The following is a 12705-nucleotide window of genomic DNA, read 5'->3' as shown; positions in this document are numbered from 1 at the left end:
ATGTGTGTGTGTGTGCATGTGTGTGTGTGCATATGTGTGTGTGTATGTGATGTGTGTATGTGTGTGTGTGAATGTGTGTGTGGTGTGTATATGTATGTGTGCTTGTGTGTGTGTGCATGTGTATGTGGGTGTGTGTATGGTGTGTGTATGTGTGTGTGTGCATGTGTGTGTGCATATGTGTGTATATGTGTGTGTGAATGTGTGTGTGGTGTGTGTATGTGTGTGTGTGTGCATGTGTGTGTTTGTGTGGTGTGTACCTGTGTGTGTGTGTGTGTACAAACATGTCATTAAGAGCATGTGGAGCTCAGAAGACAAGTTGGAAGACTTAGTTCTCTCCTACCATGTAAGTCCCGGAAATTGAACTCCAAGTTATTATGTTTAGTTGACAAATGCCCTTGCCCACTGGGCTAACTTGATATCTCAAGAAAGATAGAAAATATCTACAATATACAGAGACTGCCGTTTCAAACACATGTGAAATTCAATCCTTGTAACAATTAGAAAAGCTCACACATATCACCAGCCTAGAAATATCAAATGCTTGAAGTAATAACAGTTCTGACTACATAAAGAATATAAAGAATATCAAAGAATATAAAGAATATCAAAGTTGGATCCTTTGTGTCATGGGGTCTTTTCTTCAAGATAAGCCTTCTATTCAACCTTCCTCATAGACCTTTGGTGAGCAGACATGCTACCTTATTTCATAGAAAAGTTCTGGGACGATGAAGTAAGAAAATAAAACTAAAGAGAAAAGCCTTTAGCAGGTCAGTATGCCTAGTAGACTACCAACAGGCCTCACACAAAATGACTCCATGATTGATATATATTAAACATTCAGAGAATTTAATTCTATTCTTTAATTCTTTTCATTAAAACTTGTAATTACATTATGTGTTGTGAGTGTTTATGTTCATATCCATATATGCCAAGGCACGTATGTGGAGGTCAAAGGGCTAGGGATTAAACTCAGTGTGTCAAGCTGGGCAGTAAGTACTTTATCTTCTGAATAATCCTGCCAGGCCTTTAGAACATTTTTGTATCAACTTCTAGGGCAGAGGGGGAAAAAAAAAAAAACTAAAAACAGACAAAGAAAACTTTCCAATGTGACAAATGAAAAATTGGTCATTGAGAGGGGAAGCAGGCTCCATAGTAAAGACTCTTCCACTGTGTGAGCTCTTCAAAAGAGCAACCGTTGCAGAATACCCCCATTCCAACAGATGCTTTTATATTTATTTCAGGCATCAGAGCCTAGAAGCACATATATTTATGGAAAGAGAAGGCTGAAAAAGACATCTTCCAACATCATGAAGCAAATGTCACCCATGGAACACTCCCTAAGCAGTCTACACAAAACAGGGCCCTTAAAATAAGAACTGGATGAGAGGAACTGATCAGAAACCCATCTTAGCATGTGTCATTCCCTAAATGAAACAATGACACCATATGCCCTGGAATGATCCCCAGTGTTTGTTTCCTTGGCAGGTGGCATGGGGAGAAATGGTTCTGGAAGCCAGTTAAAGGAGCCATAGGAGGAATGCTGAAGCAAGCCCGATTTCTGAGACAGTTGTGCCCTGTATTTATAGTATCATTGGTTTAATTGAGAAGCTTGGTACTAATGATGCCAACACAGCTGGCACATCTTCAATTTAAATAGACATGACTCGTTTGCAGACATAACTAGCAATTGTTTGCTCGATAATGTTCGCAAGAATTCAGAGCATCTCAGACCCACATGAGGAATCTCTCACCGACTGGATCAAGACCCAAATCCAGAAGCCTGCATAGGTGTGCTTGCACAAATATGTACTGAGCACTCTTAAACAACCTTAGATCAAATAATATTTCACACACACACACACACACACACACACACTGAAGGATGTTCACCAGCTACAGCATGAAACCCGAAAGTAAAGGTTAATTTATAATGTGTGCATAGAGGCTAAAGAGAGGCTTCCTTCTGGCGCATCTTTTAAAATTCTCATTTACAGTTGAGATTTTAGCATATATTTCTTCCTTGCAAAACATGTTATATACCCTTTCTTGCTTGCTTTCAAATTCATACCCCCTCTCTAATTTTACTACTTATTACTGTATGCATAGATGTATGTGTTTATACATATGTATTTCTAAATATGACCTATTCAGTTTCTATAATGTGACCTGTTTGTATGTTTTTGGGGCTGACGTTTTGAAACTGGAAAATCAATTCCCATACTCTTCTCTGGAGCTGTTCTTAAGGTGGTTTCAGCACAGGAAAGGGAGGAGGCCCCGTGTCATGTCCTCAAAATGACTTTACTCTTCCTAATGTCCTGCTTTATGGACATTAATCTAGTGTCCCATTAACTCAAAAGGTGCAAGGAAGGCCACCTGTACTGAAGCCATAAAAAGGTATCACTCAAGTGTCCTTTATATATGCAAAAAGTTGTGTGCTTTGTGAGTACAACTATAAACAGCCCTGATTATTACTATCCTATCCAAAGTGTATTCATTTAATGTGTGTGTTTACATGTGAGTACAAATTCATGTGTTTGTGCAAATGCCCATGAATGTGTAAGTGTGGGCATGTGTATAAATGTGGGGGCTAAACAAAAGCTTCAAGTGTTCTTCAAGCAACATCACTTTGCTTTGTGAAACAGGATCTCTCACTGGCTTGGAGTTGCCAAGTAGGCTAGGCTGGCTGGGCAGTAACCCCAGGCATCCTCTGTGCTCCTTTCCAGTGCTGGAATTTTGAACATGGGCCACCACTTCTGATTTTTTCTTACGTGGGTACTGAGGATTGAATACCGGTCTATGCATCAGCATCCCCATCACTTTACACACTGACAGCAAGACCGAGAGGATGTGATATCATTTAGGCAAACAGCAAATTATAGAGTGCCAACTAATCACACAGTTTCTGGAAAAAGAATTTTGTGATTCCATGTGTTGTACCAGGGGTCTGGATGTATCATAATCTACTCTCATCTCAAACCCTGCAAATTTAAATGTTAGACATTAATCCATAATAAGTATTTTGTATTCAAGAGTGACACATTATAATTAAATTGGTTGTAATCCACATCATTTTAAAAAATGTTATCAAAATTTAAAGTGTATAAATTTAATATGGAAATACTGATGTCTCCAATCATGACTGTCTGCGAGCTACACATACAAAACTGGGAGATCAATAAAGGTCAAACCTTCTCCAAAGTCAAGGTAGTAAATTCTCCAACTGCCTTCTGGATGAAGTACTAAATTAAATATACTTATTGAACACTATATATGGGCAAGAATGTTTAAATATGAAATTGGATGCTAGCATCCCACCATTTTGTAGGATGAGGCAGGAAGATGGAGAGTTTGGGTCCAGCCTGTGCTACTCAGCAAGCATGAAGTTGTTTTCATGCAGAATCAGAGCTTGCCAACAATACCAGCAAAATAGAACAGAAGAAATGAAAGAATTCAAACGTGAAGGGATGTCCTCCGGCAGACCTCAAGAGACACACTTGAGATCAATAACTGAGACGTTATTGATCCTATGAAAACATCTAGAATGAGTAAGTGATCCTAAAAACCACTCACAGCTCTATGGATGTTATGAAATGACTTGAGATACTGTTGTATATGTAATAGAACGTCCAGTTCACCCAGGAAATAAATACATCACCTGAAAAGACAACGTGTAAGAAAATGTAATGTGAACATGGAAGAAGTCCCCCTGGCAAAGATGGAGGTGAACAATGGGAAAGGAACAATGATGAGACTCAACTCTGATGCCAATCTCACTGCAGGTGCCCAGAGAGCATACACTAACACAGGAGACACCGGTCAGAACCATTAGGCAAGTGACTGCTTTGGAATGCATGGGGGAGAATTTCTGCACTTCGAGAAGCTGGACAAGGCCAAGTTCTAGGCAAGTGGTAAGAGGGTACTTTGTGTCTTGTTATGTGTTTTGACATTGAAATTTCTGTGCTTCCTTTGAACAATAGAGTCAACTGGGGCAGGAGGCCCAATGACTGCAGTTTTCTCTAACTATCCCCATTTAACGCTGCCCCAACAAAGAGACAGAAAGCAAAAGATTTCATGAAAAAGAAAGATGCTGTCTTATGGCCAGAGGACCAGTGAGGAAGCTCACTGGAACTAAACCATGATTGTTTACAGTAACTAAGATCTGAAAGAGGAAACTGTGTTGAGTACCCTAAACTGCACCATGGGGAGCCAAGCAGAATGTTCCAGATGCCTCTCAGTATGATTCATGCAGCTAAATGTATCATATTATAGAACGGCTTTGTGATCACCCATGTTCATCTTAGGAAAATTCCATTTCTTTAAAATAGCGGTTGGACAATCCACAGAAAACTCCCAAGCTACTGCAAGTGGTCCAGAATCCATATGGCCCAGTGATTTTTTATAGATGAACCCCACGCCACACAAAATCCACACATCCTCTTTACTGAAGACACAGATGTTGTCTGTGATAAGTACAATTAATTTCAGTGTTCATAAATGTATACTGCACTCCCTTAACTGGCAGATGCTAAGGGGATATCTATCATCATATCAAAACAACATCTTGTTAGCTAGCTTCTGGAGAATTTTGACTCAGAAGAAGAAAAAAAACTGGTGGGAAACAAATAGATTGTGATCTGGGTGTAATGCCTGGTAGCATATCACATGACAAGATTCTCTCCCCCCCCCCCCCGGCAGTCTTCCCTAACCCTAAAGGACAGGGAGATTCAGACATTAACAGTTGCAGCATCTTTGTATGAGTTCCAGCTGCCAGTATTTTGACTATATCTCTGACTTATCCCTGTAGCCTCAGGTAAAGTTCAAGATAATCAAAAAAGTGCAGGTAAGAAAATAGACCCTTATGGGTGAGAAACTGGGGTTGGCTGACTGTCACCATGAAGGATTTCGAGAGTGGCCATTAAGAGAATCCAGTTCAAAGCCAGCATCACAGTGACACTCGATGAATAAAGGCAGACTGAATAGCAAGATGTCCCTTTGGCTTGACAAGGCAAAGAGGATATAACTCCTGCAGCTACCCATCAGTCAGGCAGGGTCCCACTGCTTTGCACACACTTAACCTCGACTCTAACTCCGAATGCTCTGCACTTTTCAAAGTCATCTTTGACCTGAGAGTGCCCGAGGGTATCTTCGTTCTGCAAGAGTTAGAGGGCTTAACTCAAGGTTATTACCAAATGAGAGAGCGATAAAAGTGCAAAAGTTGACCTTTTCCTCTGAAATGTCAGGATTCAAGCCTGGGTCTCTTAAATATTAGGACGCCTGCTCTGCTTTCGTGTCACATGCATACTTGATAAGCATCGTGTGTGTGTGTGTGTGTGTGTGTGTGTGTGCATGCATGCGTGCGTTAAAGAAATAAGAGGATCAAGCTCATCTCTAAAATTATGGAGCCCTTATGCAATGGGCTAGGGCTTCCCCTTCACACAGAGAATAATTGGAGCTTTGCTCACAATGGGACATCCGACCTGGCCTCTTCTTACTGTTTTTTGCCATATATGCAGCTCCCTGCAAACTCTTAGTGGAGACTCCAAGCATCCCACCTTTGTTCTGAGTCAAATGTTAAGGATGTAGTTCTTTGCTTGAATGCACAGACGCTTACAACCACTACCGAGATGCCATGGATATACAGAATGACTACATTTCAAAACACAAAACGCTATCTGAGCCTTGTCAAAGCTTTGTCCTCTGCCACAGCTGAGACCAAATAAATGGTAAATTCTTCCCTTCCCTGGGCAGATTGTTCAAACATCTTCCAGAAAAATATTTGGGGTCATGAGGACCCGTGAGGAAGCAAAGCCATCATTTATTTCCTTGGGGTAAACGGTGGCATCTGACTAGTTCCTTTTCACCATGGTGTCTAGACCAGACTGCCCTTTGCTGAGTACTAAGTACCCTTGAAGTTTCATCTAGAAATATGTATGAGGCAAGGGTCCAAGCAGATTCAGAAGCTGCTAGTTTTGTTAGCGGTGGTAGTGGCTGATTTTGAAAACTAAACTTTCTGCTGAACTAGCCATTCATTGCAGCTGCAGTACACAGTGCCTGGGAGACACTGGGACAGAATCTCTCCTGTGTCACTTTTCTAGCCTAGCAGGCTAGGGCTTCAACATGCTAGTTACAAAGTGAGGTCCCGGGCTGCTGGATTTGGGATCATCAATGGGCCTTATCATTACTGGTTAATAGAGGAATCTATTTTCTGCTTGACATTTAGTTTACTTATTAGATGACCAAGTGGCAAAGCAGAAACCCCATGAGCCCAATTAAAACAAACAAATGTATCCTGCTACTTCTAAAGGGACCTACCCACTGTAGACCCAGGAATTAGATGCTAAAATGCCTTCAACCCTTAAGAACATTCTACTTTAGGACGATAAGGATGAAGATAGTAGTACTTACACCAAACATTTGTCGGAGGTCTGGATCCCGGAACCGGAAGGGGATGTTGGACACATGCAGCCGCTTGGGCTGGGACTTGTTTTCTGTGTTTTCGGGAGGTTGTGTCTGGGGTGGGCCGTCGGTCGGGGCTGCGTCATCTGTCTGCTAAAGGAACAAGAAGAAAGAAAAGGGGTGCTGAGTAAGCACTCGGTCCCATTATTCTCTCCCTTTCCCGTGTACAGCAGATGTGGTCCGGAAGCACTGGATCCCAAGTCTGCTCCCTTACCCCACATGGCAGGATGTTATCTGACAAAGTTTTTTTTTTTTTTTTTTGTTTTGTTTTTTTTAATTAACAGCAAAAAAAAAAAAGTTTGTTTTGAGCATCTACTGAGTGTCCACACATAAATCTTGGATTCCATATCAATCAAAGCAGTCAAAAGTCCCTAGCTTCATGCAGCATGACTATCATGGGGATAGTCATTGTGTGAAAAATAAAGAAAGCATAACGGGTTAGGGGCTCAGGTGGTAGGCAGAAAACACATCAGGAAGGGAGTAAAGATCATTAAAAATAAGAACATGTATCCCTCAAAGCTAGCCAAGTTCTTATGCTATGCACATATGAGTACTAAGGCGGTACAGGTAAAATATTAATAAATGTCAAAAATTTGCAAAGGCCCTTTGGTGGTTTGCAATTTATCCAGTGAATAAGATGATTGACCAGCTTTTAAAAAACGACTTGTTAACTTAGCTCCTTCATTGTACAAATCCATAATTGTCTACTGCCATGGACCCCGTGAGAGCATTTTAAGGGATTAACACTAAATTAAGTATAAATGAATCTGCATTTCTTGCACTTGAAATGCTCAGAAGCCACACCTAGGTAAGTGCCTGTGTCGGAAAAACATACAAAACCAGAATATTCCCATCTGCCAGGTTATGCCGATGAAGATAATATAAGGCTACTACCATAGCTCTATTATTTCCTATTCTCCATTCAGAGAGGATAGTTAGTCTGTATTTTCTCTGCAATTAGCATATTCTGCCTGTAGGGGGAAGTAGACACAGTCCACTTAAGTACGTCTTTGAAAGGACTGTTGTAGGGTCTTTGCCAAAGCTAAAATTCACGAGCAAAGAATCTTCCTTATCTATTTATCAGCAATTTAGAGGCATATAACTAGGACAAAAACTATCAGTGCAGGCAGCCAGGTGTAAAATCATAGAGACTTAGAGGAGACAATCTTACACAGAGAAATGCAGAAACAACACCCAAATAACAGGAGCATAATTAGCAATCGTCTCTGCATCTCTCCCGTGTACTAGAATATTTTATTGGCCTCCTCCTGCTTCCTACACTCTGAACTACATGTTTAGGTTGATACCTCCTGGCACCTGGTGCAACCACCTATCTGAACCGATTTGGTCTCAGAAACCATACCAGATGCCTTTGTCAATTTTCAAGGACAAGACGACCCTGACAGCCAGGTTATTTTGCTTGAGATGTGAAGAAGAAGATGATGTGGGGAGAGGTAAACAAAACCAAATGTAACACAGGCAGTTTGCTGTGGGGGTGGAGGCTGCGTAAGCTCAAGTCGCACTTGCAGCTGGGGATCCCAAGACACATCAACTCTGGCTTAGTAGAGACGTGTATTAGGAGAGGTGGAGGGGGACAGATTCTGTGCCAGAAGAGTGCAAAGCATTTGAGAAGAAAGAAAGATGTAAGGAGAAGTCCACCCCATTGGGGAGGCCATGTAAAGTCAGATAGAATACAAGAAGGATAAGAGAGGCAACTTGAGAAGTGGGTAGAAGTTGTAGACCTAAAAAAGCCCTGTATACAAAAGCAAGCCCTTTAATGATGACAAGAAGATTGAGTTGTGACCAGCATGATGCACGAATGTTAAATGCTTGTTGGGTGATTGGCTGTTGCAGTTACAGACTGAGAACATAAAAGATTGCTGCACCATTAAATTAATAAAGAAGAATAAATGCATGGGCGAGTATCACCGTCGTCAGTTTCCAGGACCAGTTAAGGAGCAGCTATGGAGGCTGGCTGAGGACCACTTGGTGAACTGCTTACCATACAATCTTGAGGTTTGAGTTTGTAGTCCCAGAATGTGCATATAACTGGGCATGGTGGTTCATGCCTAAAATCTCAGCATTCTTACAGGGAAATGGGCAGTGGATATTGAACAGTTCCTGGAAGGGACAGGTCTTTATGTCCAGCAATAAAGAGAGGCTCTCTCAAACAAGACATGGACTGCCCTTTGATTTCCACATGCACATCATGGCATGATATTCACATGAACACACACACACACACACACACACACACACACACACACACGCGCGCGCACACACACACACACAGGAATAACCATTCTGTAACCCAGAGGCCCAAAGAGAGTTTTGCGTTTCACCTTTTACTTTGCTTTTCACTGTGTTTTGCTTTTCTTTTTTTCTTTTTTCCTAGTAACAGCACACTGAGTTCCACATAGTGACAAAGAAATCACCTTTAAACCATGATATTGCTACCTTGCCGAAGAGTAAGAGGTTTCAATGCCCTACCACAAGACCCTAAGTTGGTACAGTCAGTAGCGAAGATCTCAGGTTTCCAGTCCATTTTCCACATTCCATTAGAAATTGTTATGTGAATAAAAAATTAAAATGAGTTTCTCTTCCTCCCAAGAAAGGGACTTAGACTTGGATTTGTGCACAATTGCTGAATGGTTCAGTTTAATAAACCTAATTAGGAATTACAGAGATTATGATTAAACATATTAAATGATTAATAGCATTATGCTGCTCATGTAAAAATTAAAATTAATCATCTCTAGTCAAACAGGACTTTGAAGAAATAGTTGTGGTGTTTCCTTTGATAAAAACATACAATGCTTGATTAATCATTTTGTAGTGTACACATTTATACAAATACCCATAAATTGTTATGTAGGCATACCCATGGCAGAAATAATTTTTTCTTTTTTTACTGAAAATATGTAAAGTAAAATCCGAATGTGTATAGGTTGTTGAGAAGAGTGAATAGGGATGTCAGCTTTTATGGGGTGAGAGAAAAAAGCAAAAGAGACTATTTCAAGCTGAGCATGCCTATGTCTGAGGTGACTAGTTATGTGACAGCCAGGGCTATGGAGTCACTCCCTGTAGTATTCAATCTCACTGTCACCAATTTCTAGTTCAGATCAGGGCCATTTACATCTCTGTGCCTAGAGTTCATTAGTCTGTGAGAGAACAACAATGGCTTATGCCCTACAGGCTGAAGACAAGAATCAAAATGTGGGGGTAGTTACAAGTGGCCATAACTTCAGATCAAGGAGCATCTACCACATATACTGAAGAGAGTACTTGCTATTTCATTTGGGGCCTAAGTGGGCTTTATTTACACACATCTCTCGGAATATTCAGGGAAAACATCCTGGGGACAACCCTGTGGCTTTCTATCACTGCTAGGGCTCTGGTCTGGTATGTCACCTACATGTGTGAGATACAGGCTTGGTGCGTAACCCTAGTCCATTTTGGAGGGGGCAGCATCTGGAAAGGTGATACTCCATGGATGGAAGTGAGGTCACTGGGCGCACTAGACCTTAACCTCTTCTGTTTCATTATAAAGCTACCACCAAGTGGACAGCCCTTTACTGCACATCCCCACAGTGCACTGTGCTTCAATGACTGCAGGTCAAAAGCTCTGAAAAAACCAGCAAATGCCCCTCCTTGATTTATGAATTGTTGTTCTGCCACAAACAACACGATCTCTGGGTTTGTCCCTGATCAGATTCTCACAGGTTTACTGGCTTAAAACAACAGGGGTTTCTCCTACCATAGTAATGAGGATAGACATCTAAAACAGAGGTGTCCAAAGAACAAAGTTTCTTCTCCTTTAACTCTTTTAGCTTCTCTCTCTGGGCATCTCAGGTTAGAGGCTTTGTGATTCCCTATGTGCCTCTATCTTCACATAACCATCTTCCTTGGATGGCTCACTCAAGTCTAGTCCAGATTTCTCTTCTTATGAAGACACCAGCCATTAGATTCAGAGCCCTTTCCAAAGAAGGGCGCATTGAGATAATTAATTTCATTACATCTGCAAAGACCCTTTTCCCAAACAGTTCCAACCTTTTGCAGTTGGCAGAGCTTATGCCAACTTATGTTTTTAGAAGCTCCCATTCAACCTATGACAGTTGCCTTGAAAACATACAACCAGAAACTAGGTTTCATTAGTGACTATTTTCCAGAAATGGCTATGCTATTCTTTAATATAATCTCTGGGCTCTTGAATATTCTCCAAAGAAGTAGCCTCCATTAAGAGGCAAAAGAAAGATGAAGGTTGCAGCCTAAGCAGAGAAAAGACAAGAACCATTTCTTCACTAGGATAACTTGGCCACCTCCCTTTATGTACTTGGTTACAGATAGAGATGCTTGCCCCCTCTGCCACAGTGGGAAACCCTTTGTCAGCTTCTAGGAAGATCATCAATATCCTATACTGACATCTGAAAATGAACGAAATGATCATTATTTATCTACTGTGGATAATTTTTCAGAATGAGGCAATAATGCTGAAGCCGTACTTAGTAAGAGGGTACATTACATTAATCATGATGATCACCAACAAAAACACTTCAGTTTTGTTCTCTGTTTCTTTGGCTCACAGACATACAGAGCTCTGAGGAAAAGCTTTTTAATCACACATGGAGACCTACAGACCCTATGAATTGAAGATCCATTCACCACAGAAAGCAGGTTGCTAAGAAGTCCTTGTCAGAAGTTCTGAACAAGTACATTAAGACCCACCTCTCCAGGTTCTGTGTTGGCCTTCTGTAGTATAAGTCTACCAGGAGGTAGGCTGTTGGCTAAATAGTTTTCCTTAATAAACAAACTCCTTGGGTATTGGCACAGGTTATAAATGTTAAGAAAACACCAGCGGCACTTTAATCTCCTGAAGATCACTTAGTGTTTCCACAAAGACCTTAATAAAGAACCGCAGGGCTCCCTCCGCTGTAATCGTTCCTAATTCAATGAATAGCTCTGAGCAACCCACAGCTAATCCTAGTGAAATTGGATTTTGATATCGACCAATCCACGAATGACGGTTTGAGAGAATATCCATAGAAATCAGCTCCTTTCAAATTCTGTCTCTGCCCCAGTGTTATCTTAGTCGGTTACTTAGACATCGTAGAGTAAACACCTGGTACCTCTTAACAGGTACTGAGTAACTGGGGGTAGAAACATCAGATAAGGGCTGTTTCCAGCTCGGCATCCAAGTTAAAAGTCACTTCCATCTTGTACTGGTCCAGCTACTTAAGCCCTTCTGAACCTTAGATTCTCCAGACTTGCTCAGGAGACATGTCTGTGGCTCCTGAGTGCTGCAGGGTAAGTTTATACTGAGAATGCATGAGGAAAGCTTGGAAGATGTAAACCTAAAAGAGAAATTAGAATTCAGAGAGAAAGTGGAGCTCTTTATGGCAGCAGTCAGCTAAGTAGAGGGACCGGGCAATGATTAGAAAGTAAGCAAGAACCAAGCTATATTTGGGGAATTAAAAATACATGTATGCATAACCCAGTGCTAGATATAGCTCAACGGTGCTGAGAAAGCACACTTGGGCAGCCCTGAACAAAAATAAAATAAAATATGAGCAGCAGATGTAATTTTATAATGTCTGGAAGTCACGTGTTTCTAAGAGTGAGACAAAATATGAAATCAATTTTAAGCATATATACATCTTAATTCTACTTAGCAAGCATGGTATTGCGATGCATCATTTGTGCAAAGGACATTGGAATTATTTTTTTTTTCTGCACCAAGTCTTTGACATTCATTGTGTTCCTTTTGATTATGGGTCCTAATCTCAGCAGGGCACATTGATTTCTCATTGAAAATCCTTCATCTATATTTGAGCCTCGAAAATGAATGACAGCTGAATATCCAGACTTCCCACTTACAGTTCAAAAGTTCCCAATGACTGAATCAAGGGTCAGTTCTTCCGTTCTTCCGTTTAAGATAATGTTGGATTACATGGGAAAACATCGGTTCCATCAGACACAAAAGGGCACTTTTAAGAGTTCAAGTGTAACGCAAAGCAGGTCCTTTGATGGCGTTCTAATACCTAGAACCCGTGAAAAGGTTATTTATAGAACAAAGAAGTGGGAATGAAATGGACACAATTGAAATCAATTATCATCTGAGCATGAGTTAGATTATCCCAGATTCATGGGAGACCAGAGCAAACACTAAGATCCATTCAAAGGTCTTTTGAAGGAGAAGAGAAAAAGCAAGTGGCACGTGCTGGGCTGTGAAAAGCACTTGCCATTGCTGGC

General features: G+C 41.0%; 1 protein-coding gene across 4 annotated transcripts in view; it reads right to left on the bottom strand.

The window, feature by feature from the left end:
• The window catches only part of RBFOX1 (RNA binding fox-1 homolog 1), a 335551-nt gene that overhangs the window by 123616 nt on the left and 199230 nt on the right, over positions 1 to 12705 (bottom strand). For all 4 annotated transcript variants that reach the window (XM_080942246.1, XM_080942245.1, XM_080942247.1 and 1 more), the window contains exon 3: positions 6406 to 6549. In XM_080942246.1, coding sequence (XP_080798372.1) covers positions 6406 to 6549 — 144 coding nt within the window. The remainder of the gene's footprint in view (positions 1 to 6405; positions 6550 to 12705) is intronic.

This window comes from Micromys minutus (genome assembly GCF_963924665.1).
Source record: "Micromys minutus genome assembly, chromosome: 31".
Taxonomy (NCBI): domain Eukaryota; kingdom Metazoa; phylum Chordata; class Mammalia; order Rodentia; family Muridae; genus Micromys; species Micromys minutus.
Note: the sequence above shows the minus strand (reverse complement) of the source record. Positions and strands in the feature narration are given on the sequence as shown.